Genomic DNA, 14,906 nt, shown 5'->3' on the forward strand with positions numbered 1-14,906 from the left:
AGACTAAATGTTATCCAATGTACACAAGAACTTGTCGGTTGGCTGTCTGTGTACAAGTGTGGTTCACTGTGACCTGTGCTCAGATGATAATGGACTTCTCCTACCAGAAAACTGTTATTAAAGATATTAGAACACTAAAGCCAGGTACGTAGTAGATATATACATGTCGTCAAACCACGAACCAAATGCCTTTCTTTCCTCCTACGTACATGTACAGGCTCCCACGTTAGAGTGATTCGTATGTCAAGCTCCTCCAGCAAGCATGGCTTATATGACCACCACATGTTGGTAGCGAGTGTCCCGACCCATCGCAAGCAGCTGCATGTCATCCACTACTCCCAGGCTGGAGGGGAGGGTGCAGGATCACTCAATAGCTTCGGGTTCGGAGGCGGAGAGGAAGGGGGAGCAGCTGAAGTGCTCGAGGAAACTGTTACAATCTCTGATGGGGACACGATTGAGTTACTCGAGTACCCTGGCAATGTCAAGTGCTTTTCAGCTGAGGAATCAATTCAGAGAGCAAAGCAAAAACTTGGGGAGAAGAAGTACAGCGTAATCTCAAACAATTGCGAGAGTTTTGTGAACTGGGCCATCACGGATCAAGCTGTTAGCAAGCAAATTCAGGAGGGTTTATTGGGTACAGCGGCAGGTTTTGTGGCAGGTGCAGCTCGTGGCTATTTCAAGGAGGGTGGAAACTGGTCGACCGCCGTCAAGGAAGGTACCACCGGAGCCTCGAATGCATTCTCACGCTACAGGGAAAACAGAAACTAGCCAGTGACTATAATTATGTTATGTACTTTATGTTTGTGTTTTAAAAACACTGTAACGTCATGTTCATTATTTTTAGAGTGTCAGTATGATACAAAAATTGTAAAGCGAAATGTTTAAGCAAAGATGTAGTATTAATGACTGATTAATTTGTTTTCTTTTTCCTTCTCTTATCCTTATTATCCTTCTTTTCCTTATATAGTCCTGATTGTTTTGCTGACTGGGCCAGGCGTGCTCCAAATGCATTTTGTATTGGTAGTCTGTCGATTAGGAAGCGAACCAGGTTGGGTTCACTGAATCCCACCATCATCCCCGTGAATGCCAGACAAACCACACCCACTACAATGTGTAATAGACTGTAGAGCCAGCCATACTCACAGCAGAGACTAGCCTAGTGTGAGTGTGTGTGTGGGGGGGGGGGTAAGTACACGCAAGAGTTCATGGTACACGAAATAGGACTTATAATAGTGAACTCATAGTACTTAATAGTAATATGATTGTGTGCTTATGTGCAATTGAAGTCATACTTCTGAGCCAGTTGTGATGGCCATGGCTGTTAGAAGAGAGCCTATAGACCAGATAGAGGGGAGGGCGTCTAGTAGGGGAGTGTGGGGGGTGGCAGCAAAGAATGAGTGAATGAAGTGACAGCTGTGGGCAATTCTAGTTGCCATGTTGATGCAGTTGGCAAGGATGAAACCCACTCCCCCTATATAGCGAGAGAGGAGGAGGGAAGAGCCGAGAAACACAAACGAGAATAGCAGCATGGAGCGATTGTAACTACAAGGAGGGGAGAGTTATGATAATTATTGAAACAACAATAAATCATTTACCTGTCGACCCGGGCCTGACTCATGGCAGAGAACATGAAACACTCAGTCACTCCATTAACGGCCAGCAGGAGTACGTAGACACAGTACCAACGCAGTAAAGTGGGGCCATCTCCATCCGTCAACAGCTCCCCTCCGTATATGCTCAGTGCCAGATACGAGTAGGCGTATCCAAATGAGAGAATTACGAGAGCAATAATGATGACTAACTTAATGAGAGCCCCGAGGGTGTCTGCGACCAATGGAATGTTCTCTGGCTTTTGTTTTTCCACCGGCTCCCCTCGATACAGTGTGTGTGCAAAGAACACATAGAAACTCTCTTCGACAGGCATGAAGATGAAACGCGCTGCCAATGAACCGAGATTGTTGATGACATCGTACACACCTGAGAGAGAGGTGCGGTCTCTAGCATGGTTAAAGGGGTAAATAATCTCACCTTGTTCGGCAAAGTTGAGCACAGCAAACAGAGTCATAACGTACTTCTCTCCTGTAGGTATGTTGAAACTAAACTTATCACGTGTGTATCTTGGTTAACTATTATTGTATGTATCTTATCACTTGTGTGTACCTTAGCAACTGTTATTAGTTATGCTTGCAATCCAATTTAGCTCAATTTCAGTAGCTAGCACTAAAACTGCATGGTATAATTATGCCTAACAGTACAAAAGCACGGTTAACGTACCATCAGTGAGTAGTTGTTTGAGAAAGGATTGCTTGAGGAAGCTCCATGACAACTGTGTAAGATACGGGTCCATCCAGTGCCCCTGCTCTGGGTCGGTACTTGGCAACAGGTCCCCCACAGTCCGTACTGGCAGCTGCTCACCGTCACACGGAACTTTGTAACGGAAAATGTAGACGTAGTAGATGACCACGTACCCCACAGAGTAGGCTAACTGTAGGTGTGTGTGTGTGTGTGTGTGTGTGTGTGTGTGTGTGTGTGTGTGTGTGTGTGTGTGTGTGTGTGTGTGTGTGTGGATGTTGAGTTTATGAGCTGAAATGCTACGGCTTTCTATACTTCTCAATTTGCAACTATAGGAGCACTTGCATTTACTTACCTGTCCAGCACAGAATATCATGAGCCCCCATTGTGGAGCTAAGAGGATTCCACTCACGATCACCGCACATCTGAACATTTGAGGCACTCCCTCGGCCAGTACCTGCACACCACACACACAGTACACCACACACACAGTACACCACACACACAGCACACCACACACACAGTACACCACACACACAGTACACCACATACACACACAGCACACCACACACACAGCACACCACACACACAGTACACCACATACACACACAGTACACACCACACACACAGTACACCACATACACACACAGCACACCACACACACAGCACACCACACACACAGTACACCACATACACACACAGCACACCACACACACAGTACACCACATACACACACAGTACACACCACACACACAGTACACCACATACACACACAGTACACACACCACACACAGTACACCACATACACACACAGTACACACCACACACACAGTACACCACATACACATGTACAGTACACCACATACATAGAATCATGTAATCCCATGAATTATTTGGGGGATGGAAGGGACGAAGTTTTACAATACAACAATACAATCTGAAGTTTATATTCAAGAATTCGTACCAAGCACACAATACATGTACATGTACACACTTTAGCTAGACTACGTATTTATAATGCATCCTACCTTGAGTGTGACGTACTGCTGCAGCTGACCCATGATATAGAGTGGTTCAGCAGTGAGCTCCAATAAAGCAGCGAGAGCAAATAATCCCACAGCCAGAGGGTCCCCAGCAATGGCAGGCTGTTCCAGTAGAGGACTCACCCACAGAAGACCAAACAACAACGAACACACCACTCCAATGGGAATACTGGAATGAGGGGGGGGGGGTGATCACCAACAAACAATGGAATAGATACACTCCATTTGGGGGGCTGTAGTTATTTAATATGGGATGAAAACGTGTCAACTTACGAGCACCACATTAGGTTAAGTACATGTCTCCACTTCTTAGGCTGTGGTGTCTGAGAGAGACAGGACTTCCTCAGAGCCTCCCGAGATATGAACAGCACGGTATTGTACAGTAGAGTCAATCTGTACCACAAAACATGATTAAGATCAGTACGAAGGTGTAAACAGTACGCACGTCACGCCCTGCGCAGGTACTCTCACCTTAAGTTTACAACCCCTAATAGCTCAGCTTGGATGAATCTGAGGATGAAACCATTGAGGACAAAAGTGCTAGCTCTCATCAAGAGCTGCAGCAGTACATTGTAGGAAGCTGCTCGAGCAGCAGTGTCCAGATAATCCTCACTCATGGCTAGGCTAGGCTACAGCAACTTGAAGATGCAGAGTGGGAAAATCCCTTACAAGCTAGCTCATCACGGAAGTGATTGCAGCCCGGACATGATTTTACACTTTTACAAGGTCTGCTCTGTACTATAACCATACTAGTATACTGTGGCATTATACAAAGCTAAAGTAGCACCAGTGCAGCAAGGATGGCTTACAATCTCGCAAACTCTCTCTCTCCGATGATGTTCCAAAAGACCAAGGGGAGCAAGTCTGACCAGGGAGGGACAAGAAACGAGCGATGGCGTTCTAAAAGCGTGGAGAATATTGCTGAAATCGACGGTGACTCTCGGGTACAAGTGGACAAACGATTTTGGCACAAATCCGGATCCAAGCAGAAGCATGTGAAGGATGTGAAGGACACCTGTGAACGTGTGCAATGGAGAGATTTGTCTCGGGTGAAAAGCATACACCCTGTGGTCACCTGTGTGCTGCCTTCTCTTGCTATGGACTTTGTAGCGAGTGCCCTACTGGCAGTGGGAGCCACTCCACTCATCACAGAAGGTACGTACGATTGCTAGTACAGTGTTCATGTGCATTTATTAGGTGGTGGGTGTAACATTGACCTTTTCCGTAGCTACGTAGTAATCATCTCGTATTCCTTAATTAATTATAAGGGCTGCATTATTAATTTTATTTACGTATCAAACACTTAGTAAAATTAATAGCTGTGAAATTGTGGGTTTTTATCTCATAGCTACTTTAATTGCCTAAGCAACTTCTGTAATTCAAGTACGTACAGTTATTATAGCTGCTTCTATTAAAACACCAGACATACTTTTTTAACGTGGTGGGCGGGGCTCGTTCTCATTAATATATACGACTGCTTGCTTTAGACCCAGAAGACATACTCAGAGATTTGGACGTTTGCAAGGCAGTGGTGCTGGATATGAGTGCCCCTCAAGTCATCGTGGAAGCCTTCATAGCCAACTTTGAGCTGGGGAGCAAGCCCCTCGTCCTGGTCGCCTCAGAGTGTGGTACTAACGATCGGAAGAAGGATCTAGCAATGAGAGTGATTGATGAGAGTGGGCCAAATTTCATCACTGGAAAGCTGGTTGATATATTCACTCTGTCAGGGGCTCGCAATGAAAAATGTGAGTGTATATGCAGTCATTGCTAAATCTCTTAGACTGTTGTATGTTGTTTGTTGACAGTTGCTTAGTTAACTGGTATTGACAGTTGCTTAGTTAACTAATTGAAATGGTATGCATGTAAAGCAATGTAAAGCAATGTAATAGCTAGTAGAGCAGTTTAATACTTTCTACCAATGCAACAGTGACATCATTTCTCCCCCGCCCTACATACACAGCCAACTCTCAGTTTGGCAGCAGTGATAGTGAAGAGAATGGAGAGGGGGCCACTACCAGTCAGACTACCCCTAAAGTGGTGCTCTCCACGGAAAAAAACGAAACAGAACTATCCAGTCTACCCCCGGCTCTGAGAAGGAGAATGAAGATGAGACGATCCACCAGCCCCAGTGGGAGTCCTGCCGATAGCCCTAAAACCAGCCCTCCGGATAGCACTTTCAGCAGCCCAAAGAATAGCCCTCGATCGAGTCCCATTCTCAAGAGGAGGGGCATTCAGAAACTAATTAGGAAAAAGCAACGGGTGAGTGATATCAGAATGTGAGATATTCTTTTCGTAGTTAGTGCTGACTTGGATGGTTGCTATAGTGACTGTGTTGTGCTAAGTCCCTCAGGTCTGTTTGTTACGCTACATTAGCTGAGCCAAGTCACATGCTATTATTTGGGAAGTATACAAAGTATACGTGACAGGAAATTTGTTTGTAGTTAAGCAACCCTTAATTAGTGAGGGTGTTTTGTGATACCTTTGATTTATGTTTCCTGCTGGAGTATGTATTGCACTCCCCTGTGTACAGGCTAATTCAGAGGGTGCGTTGAAGAGAGTCCCCACAGTCATACCACGACTACGAATGAAAGGTGAGTAGTGATCAAACAGCATTGTGAGCTCACTATTGCTTTGTACTTTGTACTTTGTATATGTACCTAGCTGTGGATTTCCTCCTCCTCAAACATTTTTATTGATATGTTTATACCGTATAACTGGTGGGTGTTTTAATTTGGTGATTTGGCGAATTTTACCGAAGATCGCCAAATAAAAAATTTCCGTGGACACAATGTCATTGCTGTAGTAGCCACGCCTGAAACACCAAATTAAAATCGCCAAGGTGGTTTTAATGACTCATTCGCCAAATTATAATACCCCTCAAATTTACCAGTTATAAGATACTGTCTACCATTGCAGGTCAATTCAGAGACACCAAGAGCCATGACATCAAGCTGGAGGATGCTCTGGATGCTGCTCAGAATCTTGCTGCACACACAACCGCTCTCATCCACATCTACGAGGCCAACGTGGTGACAAGTGGAGAGGTGATTGTCGAGGTGACCAACAACCAGGTGGGGATGGGAAACCTTCACTCCACCCTTCCCGTGTGTGCGGCCGTCGTCAGTGCTGTGCTGGCCTGTGTCGAAGGTAATGGAGGTGAGATTTAGTTTGTTACAAGTGTGTGCAGGCAAAACTATATTCATCACTAGCAACTTACTGTGAGAGCAAAAACGTAACTACCGTACCCTCGCGAAAATACGCCTGTCTCTTTTTTTGCTTCAAAGTTCTTGCACAAGGGACGATAATACGCCCACCCAGAATAATGAATTTGAACATGCGCAGTAGCTAAATGCTCACAATTGAATAAAGCAAGCTTCAGGTAGTAGCTAGTTAGACTCTACTCCTACTCCTTGCTGGCCAAGATCAGACATATAAGTTTCTCTGTGTGGATTTGACTCATTTCTCCTCCCCCCCCCCTCACAGATGATATAGAGCTCAAGCACTGTGTCCATGCCTTGGCCCTCTACTATGTGGCAGCAGAGGAGGGAGCAGCTTGTGCTAGTACCTCTGAGAAGGGAGTCATCTCCCCCGGAACACTACGAACAAACTTCATCGATGCTCTCCATTACATGCAGGAGTCGGAGGTCAACGCCAAAGCTGAAGTGTTTGCCCACACAGAAGGCATAAAGACAGCTTTTAACTAGCCTATTTCCCGCACGTGTCTATTAGTGTACCAACAATTTTTTTATCCGGTTGGCTATGTGATACTATATTTTGACCATACATTGAAGCTATTATTTTGCTCCACCAATCTTTTGTCTTTTGTATAAATTGGCAGGTATCAAGATTGTTACTGTGTAAGTTCATGTGTTGCACAAATGAAGTCTGAAGAGAGTGGGCATGTGTACATGTATAAGAGAAAACCTACTAGCACAGCTACATGTACTAAGGGTGGGAAAGTCTACATAATTATAGTTCATAAGATGAAACAAAGTTCTACAGGTTCTTATTTCGGTCCATTAGTCTTGGTAGTTGAGGATTTCTTTGTACCTGGCTTCTTTTTAGCAGCAGGCTTATCTGTGGGTGGTGGTGACGCTTGTGTGGGCTTCTTTGCAGGGGGTGGTGTTGTGGGGGCCTTGGTAGCTTGTGTAGGGGGTGGTGTTGTGGGGGGCTCGGTAGCTTCTGTAGGGGGGGTCTTGGTAGTAGCTTGTGTGGGGGGCTCGGTAGCTTCTGTAGGGGGTAGAGGAGGCTCTGTGGGAGACGGCCCCATCTCATTAACATTAGCAGGTGTAGATTTAACAACATAGTCTTTCACATGGTTCCAGAGACAGCCTGCTTTCCTCCAGCCCTGGGTGACGAGGCTCAGGTCCTCCTTACTGCTGGTGAAGTGCTCGTAGGAGAAAAAAGCAACAGTGAACATGAGCAGTAGGACCAAGAATCCCTGACAGGAGGTGCTCTGGGGGGCTATGCGACGGTGCGATCGAACTCGTTGTTTCTCTGGTGGTACCGGTGGAGGCTCTTCCACTTCTTCTTCTTCTTTATTGGCAGGAGCACGCCTCGATCGCTCACGCACACCAGTCTCCCTCCTCTGCAAAGACAGAGATAAAAACAACACATTATACTACCACATTGTGTACAGAGATCAAAGGAAAAACTATCATTGACTAGGATCTGCAACTGTAGTAACCACAGATCGTGCCAACCACAGATCGTGCTCTGTGGTTGGCATTTTTGGTCATTAGAGCAGGTTAGTGGTCAAAATAATTTATTTTTAAGCCATAGAATTTTATAATTACATGTACATGTAGCAACTGCTCCATGGTTGCAATGGAGTACAGCTAAGTGATTATGCCTCGGTGCGCATGCGCAAGCGAGGTATACGGTAGTGTGTTTGTGTGTGTGTGTGTGTCTGTGTAGACTGCTACAGCTGCTCAAGGATGAATCAAGTGCAAGTAAGAGTTTCTATACGCTCTTGGATTTTAATTCGTGGATTTGCAAAATAATGCTTCGTTCTCGAGTTATGCCTAGTTTTGATTACTTGGAATGCCATTGCAGCCTTTTCAGAAGAGTGCGTAGCGAAACTTGTCCATGGAGTGTTGCTACTCTACTTAGTAGTTAGCTGTGCACTAGAACGCTAGCTATTGGTAGCTGCAACAGTGAGAAGAGAGCTGTAAGGCTCTACTGCACTGATGCAGCCATAAATCTTGGCTTGAATTTTTGGCATCGATTGTTTTTAATAACAATCATGGCCGATCATTACCCATTCTTTGGGTTCCCTGTGATTTTGGATTCTGCCTGCATGCAGCAAATTCAATGCAAGATTGTTCATAAAATATAATGTGTGTGTAAAAATGCTATTAGTAGCTTTATGTTATGTAGCTTTGGCACTTCCACCGAGGCATCAGCACCCGCGGTGCTTTCATTCTATAAGCTTCTAGCAATGCTATCTTGCTAACACAGGCTTTGTTCTCGAGTAAAAGCTAGTTTTGCTTACCAGTACATTGAAGGCCATTGCAGTCTCTCCAGAATCAGAAATAGCAAAATCTGTTCGTAGAAGGTTGCTATTCTACTTAGTAGTTAGCTCTATACTAGAGCGATAGCTATTGGTAGCTGCAAACTACAAACCAGTTAATTCACCAGTTTACGCGAGTGCTCTATGGAGCCGAGTGCTACATGAGCTTCTCAAACTTCCGCTTGGCCAATAATATCCATAGAGCACTCGCAACATGCATTAACTAATACTGATATTAATTCTCACGAACAGATACGCTCATGTACAATGCTTACGTCATTGTTCGTTTTGTTGTTGAAATTATAGGCACAGTAACTAACTGTATTACTAGAACATCTTGCTGGTGAAAAGCCTTTGCGAATGAGCCAAATCAGCAGAAAATTTGACTCTTTGCAATGTTTGCGTTCTGGAAAGGATCATGTGTATTTTTACTTTAGAATTTTCGGATTTTATTGTTGTGAATTGATCAACCCTCGCAAAGTTCGCAAATGTTTAATACTCGCAAAACATTATAGTCAAGTACCCCTAAATCAAGCCTATGCAATTATATTAATTGTTGGTTCACCTTGGTCTGAGATGGGGACTTGAGAGGTGATGGTGTTGGTGGTGGTCTCTCCTCAACAGTATCTTCCTCTTCGTCACTATCTCCACTCGACCACTCCCCCACAAATGACTCACTGTGACCTGCCCCCTCGTTCTCGTCCTCCTCTGTTGAATCACGAGGCTGGACAGATCGGGACACTGCAGCTAAACAAGGAAAAAGTAATACTAGTGTGAGGAACAACTTAACAATTGAACAGCCTGAATTGAAACAGCAACTTTACAGTACTACCGATTTTCGTGAAAAATTTATTCAACTTGAACAGCGGTGATTTTTTGTGAGTAAACATTTTCGTTGCTTCGATCATCACATGCACTGTATTGCATGCATTCTGGTAAACCACGCCTAGGTTTTTTGAGGGGAAATCTTCCCCCCATGAAAAAATACCCACTAGATCTAATAAAATAAATGCAATTTAATTTTGAGTGACTGACATTTTCCAACGGCATTTTCAGCCATAAGTTTGGCGAGCATCCTCTGATAGAGCTCTCGTGTTGAGTCCAGAATGGGCCCAAGGTCCTTGCCAAAGCTCTCCAGCTCCTCCTTCAGTTCACCATCAGAGAGACTTAGCACACCAGGGAGGTAGGTGTCCATCTTAATCGTCTTTTTACGCTTTTGGACCTAGGGATGTATGTGTGTGCGAGGAACATTTGTTAACCTTAGTACTAATCACTGTGTGAAGCCACATGTAGGTAGCTGGTGACATTTAGCAGGTTTGAACATGAGTGTCAGTTTTCAGCTCTCTAAATAAAGTGCACCTGTACACAAGCTAGCTTTTGGTGCGTGAAAAGCCTACCTGCTGCTTCTTTCCTAGTTTTACAGGTCGAGTGAGCTCCTCATCAGACGAGAATTCGTATCTGGATTGCTCTGTATCCATGATTCGCTTGCGATAGAGGTTCACATAGTACTGCTTGTTTTCGTTCTGATTAAACTTGATTCCATGGCTCTTCAGCTCAGACTTGAGCCTGTCCTTGGAGAGGTACTCGGGGTTAGTGATCAAAGAAGACATTGTTACTGTACAGAGGACCTTTGTAGAATTCTAACACCACTTTGTTTTCAGCTTTTTAGCTTTAAATGTTGAAAATGGGCGGTGACTCGCGCATGCTCATTGAGTGAAGCATGGAGCAGAATGAAGGTACTGTCTTGGAATGTGAATGGTCTCAGAGCCTCAATAAGAAACTCTGCTAAGAATTTGAAGGGATTTTTGGACAGCCTAGATGCTGAAGTTATTTGCTTCCAAGAAACAAAGGCAACAAGTGTGTAAATCTATTTGTATCTGATAATATTCACTGGCATATCGGCTCCCTCCAGGAGATCAACTTGATGAGCCGACCTATTCTGCTGATGGCTACAATGGATACTTTTCTTTCTGTCGAACACGATCAGGATACTCAGGTAGATCCCACGTACTGGTTGCATATAAAAGCATACCCCTGTCCCCTCCTCTCCTCCTCGACCTCAGGGGTAGTGACATTTTGCCGAGATGCTGCCACCCCCCTGACTGCAGAGGAGGGCCTCACTGGTGTACTATCTAAGGAGAGAGGAGATTCAGTCAAGTGTTATGGATGCAGTGATCATTACACTGAGAAGGAGGTGTGCTAGAATACGCATGGTGTATGTATACAGTAGCACAAATCCATTTACTACAAAAAACTTAGTTTTATGTGATCATACAGTTTTAACAATTTTCTTTGTGCAGCTGATTTCATTGGACGCTGAGGGTCGCTCTGTGCTGACAGAGCATGAGTTGAGAGATGGAGGTAGACTGGTAGTAGTGAACGTGTACTGCCCCATGGTAGAGAGGGGCTCAGACAACCAAGACAGGATGGACTATAAACTAAGATTCTACTCTGCTCTCAAGGAAAGGTGTTCTGCTCTGGAGAAAGCGGGAAAGTAAGGACAACGTTTAAGTAACAATCACCGTGCTATATAATGTCCTTTGCAGGTCTGTTTTAGTGTTGGGAGATCTCAACTTCACTAGAGAGGTCAAAGACAGCTCTTATCTACAAGAAGACCCAGTAAGAAGACCTGTACAACATTTTGTCACTAACTCTTGCTTTTTCATAGAAACTGTTTCAAGACTCTCATCCTCCCCGAGATTTTATGGAGCATTTCATCGTCTCCACACCAACTGACCAACCCTCCAAACACTACACACTGCTGGATACGTTCAGACACCTCAATCCCACAGTTGACAAATCGTTCACTTGCTGGTCAACTATGTTTGACTGTCGAAAAACCAACTATGGAACGCGCATTGACTATATCCTGTGTAGTATGGCGTTGTCACACTCTTTAGTCAAAGCCGAGGTATGGCATGATTTTCACGGCTCCGACCACTGTCCTGTTTTTGCTGAGTTTACATTCTCGCTAACTCCCTCGAGTGTACAGCCGTCACTAAGTGCAACCTACTTCTCTTTCGGCAAGCAAAAGAAGATATCTGATTTTTTCACTTCAAAATTTAATAGCGCTCACACTTCCAGTGATTGTCACCCCCCGCCAACCAAAAAACGAAAGGCTTCTAAACCATCTGGAACGAAGACTCTACTTTCATTCATGCAGCCTCTGCCTCAACAGTTCCAAGCAAGCTCTAAGCGAACCAAAGAAGAATGTAAACAAGATTCAACACGGTCGAACACTGAACTAATTTCACAGACTGAGAGAGAAACTACAGATTCTAAAGAAGTGTGTACTCAAATACAAGTAACAAAAACAGAAGCAGATTGTTCAATGCTGGCTAGTAAAGAACCTCAAGTATCACTGCAGAAGAGCACATCAGGTCTAACTGAAGCCTGGCAGAGTATTTTCACTGGTCCCCCCAAAGCCCCTCTCTGTCAGGGCCACCAAGAGTTGTGTGTGCTGAGAACAGTCAAGAAACAAGGACCAAATCTGAACAGGCAGTTCTGGGTGTGTGCTCGACCTTATGGGAGTAAAAGCGATCCAACATCTAGATGCGAGTATTTTAAGTGGGTCAAGAAGAAATGAAATGAACTGAACATATACAGCCTTTATTTATTTTCGTCATTTCTTGTGATTGTGATTGTGATTGTGTGTTTGTAGAGTCAAATATATTTTTTTGTACATGTACAATCATAATAATAATTATTACAAGTTATCTACACTTAAACTTGTATAATTATTGCCATCTTTTTCTATTATGTGTTTTATATTATGATGACCCTTTACCAAACCGTTTGTTTACTGGATGAGTCAACAGAATTTCCCTTAGCTAAGAAGTTCAGCACCATCTTGTACATCACAGGCCAGGCCAACTACAGCAGACCCAATAAAAACCATCAGACAGCCTCATTATTAGTCAAGACACCAACAAGTGAGAACACGTACACCATGATTGCTAAGACTGGAGAGTGTCTCATAATTATGTATATTAATTAGCGTCCTTCAAGGAAATGTGGCCTGGGATCGATGCTAGTGTCTAATCTGTACTAAAGACTATACATGTACTTGTTTTATTTTTAATAGGGTTATGGCAGAGGCGGATACCATCAGCATGGACACAGCACCTACCAAGGAAGACACACCAAAGAAGGACGAGAGAGGGAAGGCATCCAAATCCAAGGCACCTTCAGGGCCTCTTTTCACCCTCAAGAAATGGAATGCTGTTGCTATGTGGCAGTGGGATGTGGAGTGTGACACCTGTGCCATATGCAGAGTACAGGTCATGGGTGAGTATTAGGCAGCTTGCTGTACTAGAGAGCACCTCAGGCTTTAGATCGGATTGTATCTTGCTTAATATGTGTGCAACCGGAGAAGAACGTACCCTTAATGTGTGTACAACCCATACATCTGAGCGCCTAGCATACCTACCTTAATGTGTGTGCAACCCATACATCTGAGCGCCTAGCATACCTACCTTAATGTGTGTGCAACCCATACATCTGAGCATACCTAGCTTAATGTGTGTACACTGTATACAATTTGTCTTGTCTAACTGCTCATTATGCCTTCCTGCAGATGCTTGCTTGAGGTGTCAGACTGAGGGCAAACAAGAAGAGTGTGTGGGTAAGTGGGAGCCATGTTTGTGCAGCCTGTATAATAGTTGATACTGTTTAGGAAGTTTCTACATGATTTAGAAGCCCAAAGGGCTGGTACGTTGTAGTATCCCCAAACGTTGTGAGGGTTCTACTAGCCCTGAGGGCTTCTAAATCATGTGGAAACTTCCAAATTAATAGTGTCTAAGCATTTTAGATCATAGCAACCATTTTAGATCGTACCATAAGTATCTAGCCAATCAGATTTGAATATGTTCTTATCACTTGGGGTCTGTATCATAGCAACTGGGTGGGGTTTAACTACCATAAACCCCAGCCCTGGAGCACATTCCTCATAAACTCCCTTGCGTTGAGGGCGCACTGATTTTATACTAGATCTAACACAGCCAAAAAGAAGCTAGACACTTGTGACAAGGGCAGGACAGATGGGTGGAGCTCGCTAAACACCAGGAAGGGTGGGGCTCACTGCTTGACATTGACAAGTTAGTGCGTAGAGCTAGAAGCTTAGCACTGGCTAGAAGCTATACGCACAAGCTTTTTAAATAGTTTTTGAGACTGTTAGCTAGTTGTATCCAAGGTGAGGTAGCTTAGGTAGCAAACTTTTCATTCAAGTGGGTATATAACACTTATTGTCCACTACCTTGGAATTTATATGGCAAACGTAAACCATCCTTGGCCTCGGGGCTTTGCCCTCGTCCTTGGAGGTTTACTGCCATAAATTCTGATGTAGTGGACAATAAGTATAACCTAATCTTTGCTACATGATTTTCTAAGAGAAGTATACATTATTTTCTAAGTAAGTACATGATTTTCTAGAACACTTTCTTTAGCCAATCAGATTACAGTATTATTTATGGTAAACATGATCACAAAAATTAGCTGTTTGAGCGACTAGACTCTAATGAGAAAAATAATAGGCTGGTTATAGTTGAAACTTGTATGATCTTTGAAGGCGACAAAAAATACTTAATTGTTGCTTTATAGAATCACAATCATTCCCGATTCACGAGCTATTGTATCCGTTTTGCCGCTGTGCAAAGAAACGCACGGGGTGAATGCTCTATGAACATCTTGTTGACCTGTTTCTATAACTATGTCTTCCCTTCTAGTTGTGTGGGGAGAGTGCAACCATTCATTTCACAACTGCTGCATGCAACTCTGGATCAAGCAGAACAATAGGTGCCCCCTCTGTCAGCAAGAGTGGGTCGTACAGAGATTTGGTAGTTAGCTAGCTTCATTGTTTTCAGATTACGTATTAATTTCTTCTCATTCTTTATTATCATGTATAATTATGTATTCGTGGTTTGCAATTGAAAGTTTTTCAAGAGACCTTTCAAATGGTATCATTATGGTATATAGCAGCCGAACACCGTATAGCGGGTATATTTCGAGAGTAGTGGTTTTTGCATAAAACATGTACCGTGAATGTTTTTACCCACGAAGTA

At 43.8% G+C, this 14,906-nt stretch overlaps 6 protein-coding genes across 7 annotated transcripts; 4 read left to right on the top strand and 2 right to left on the bottom strand.

Annotated features, from left to right (window-relative positions):
- Positions 1-8: 8 nt before the first annotated feature.
- Positions 9-933, top strand: LOC135346334 (uncharacterized). Its single transcript, XM_064543925.1, has 2 exons — positions 9-144; positions 218-933. Exons 1-2 carry the CDS (start codon positions 18-20, stop codon positions 766-768), a joined length of 678 nt encoding a protein of 225 aa, XP_064399995.1. The 5' UTR covers positions 9-17; the 3' UTR covers positions 769-933.
- On the bottom strand, positions 816-4,018 carry LOC135346325 (protein RFT1 homolog). The gene is made up of 9 exons (XM_064543914.1): positions 3,807-4,018; positions 3,609-3,728; positions 3,321-3,504; positions 2,648-2,749; positions 2,275-2,485; positions 2,029-2,079; positions 1,596-1,977; positions 1,293-1,542; positions 816-1,156 (listed from the first exon to the last, which is right to left on the bottom strand). The coding sequence occupies exons 1-9, from the start codon at positions 3,950-3,952 to the stop codon at positions 911-913; spliced, it is 1,692 nt and encodes a 563-aa protein (XP_064399984.1). The 5' UTR covers positions 3,953-4,018; the 3' UTR covers positions 816-910.
- Positions 4,019-4,024: 6 nt separating this feature from the next.
- On the top strand, positions 4,025-7,146 carry LOC135346330 (uncharacterized). Of its 2 annotated transcripts, none has more exons than XM_064543921.1 (6): positions 4,025-4,490; positions 4,823-5,080; positions 5,296-5,594; positions 5,866-5,926; positions 6,252-6,482; positions 6,819-7,146. In XM_064543921.1, the coding sequence occupies exons 1-6, from the start codon at positions 4,136-4,138 to the stop codon at positions 7,037-7,039; spliced, it is 1,425 nt and encodes a 474-aa protein (XP_064399991.1). In that variant the 5' UTR covers positions 4,025-4,135; the 3' UTR covers positions 7,040-7,146. The 2 variants fall into 2 exon arrangements, with proteins under 2 accessions (XP_064399991.1, XP_064399990.1); XM_064543920.1 differs by having other exon boundaries at positions 4,026-4,490; positions 6,252-6,491.
- Positions 7,147-7,176: 30 nt separating this feature from the next.
- On the bottom strand, positions 7,177-10,457 carry LOC135346332 (fibrous sheath CABYR-binding protein-like). The gene is made up of 4 exons (XM_064543923.1): positions 10,245-10,457; positions 9,883-10,069; positions 9,413-9,594; positions 7,177-7,923 (listed from the first exon to the last, which is right to left on the bottom strand). Exons 1-4 carry the CDS (start codon positions 10,455-10,457, stop codon positions 7,342-7,344), a joined length of 1,164 nt encoding a protein of 387 aa, XP_064399993.1. The 3' UTR covers positions 7,177-7,341.
- A 76-nt stretch (positions 10,458-10,533) lies between these two features.
- On the top strand, positions 10,534-12,566 carry LOC135346329 (DNA-(apurinic or apyrimidinic site) endonuclease 2-like). The gene is made up of 6 exons (XM_064543919.1): positions 10,534-10,704; positions 10,760-10,838; positions 10,906-11,041; positions 11,148-11,341; positions 11,394-11,466; positions 11,516-12,566. The coding sequence occupies exons 1-6, from the start codon at positions 10,578-10,580 to the stop codon at positions 12,431-12,433; spliced, it is 1,527 nt and encodes a 508-aa protein (XP_064399989.1). The 5' UTR covers positions 10,534-10,577; the 3' UTR covers positions 12,434-12,566.
- Positions 12,567-12,621: 55 nt separating this feature from the next.
- On the top strand, positions 12,622-14,802 carry LOC135346336 (RING-box protein 2-like). The gene is made up of 4 exons (XM_064543928.1): positions 12,622-12,779; positions 12,932-13,134; positions 13,424-13,471; positions 14,571-14,802. Exons 2-4 carry the CDS (start codon positions 12,936-12,938, stop codon positions 14,687-14,689), a joined length of 366 nt encoding a protein of 121 aa, XP_064399998.1. The 5' UTR covers positions 12,622-12,779; positions 12,932-12,935; the 3' UTR covers positions 14,690-14,802.
- The last annotated feature ends 104 nt before the right edge of the window (positions 14,803-14,906 follow it).

Source organism: Halichondria panicea, chromosome 13 (assembly GCF_963675165.1).
Source record: "Halichondria panicea chromosome 13, odHalPani1.1, whole genome shotgun sequence".
Taxonomy (NCBI): domain Eukaryota; kingdom Metazoa; phylum Porifera; class Demospongiae; order Suberitida; family Halichondriidae; genus Halichondria; species Halichondria panicea.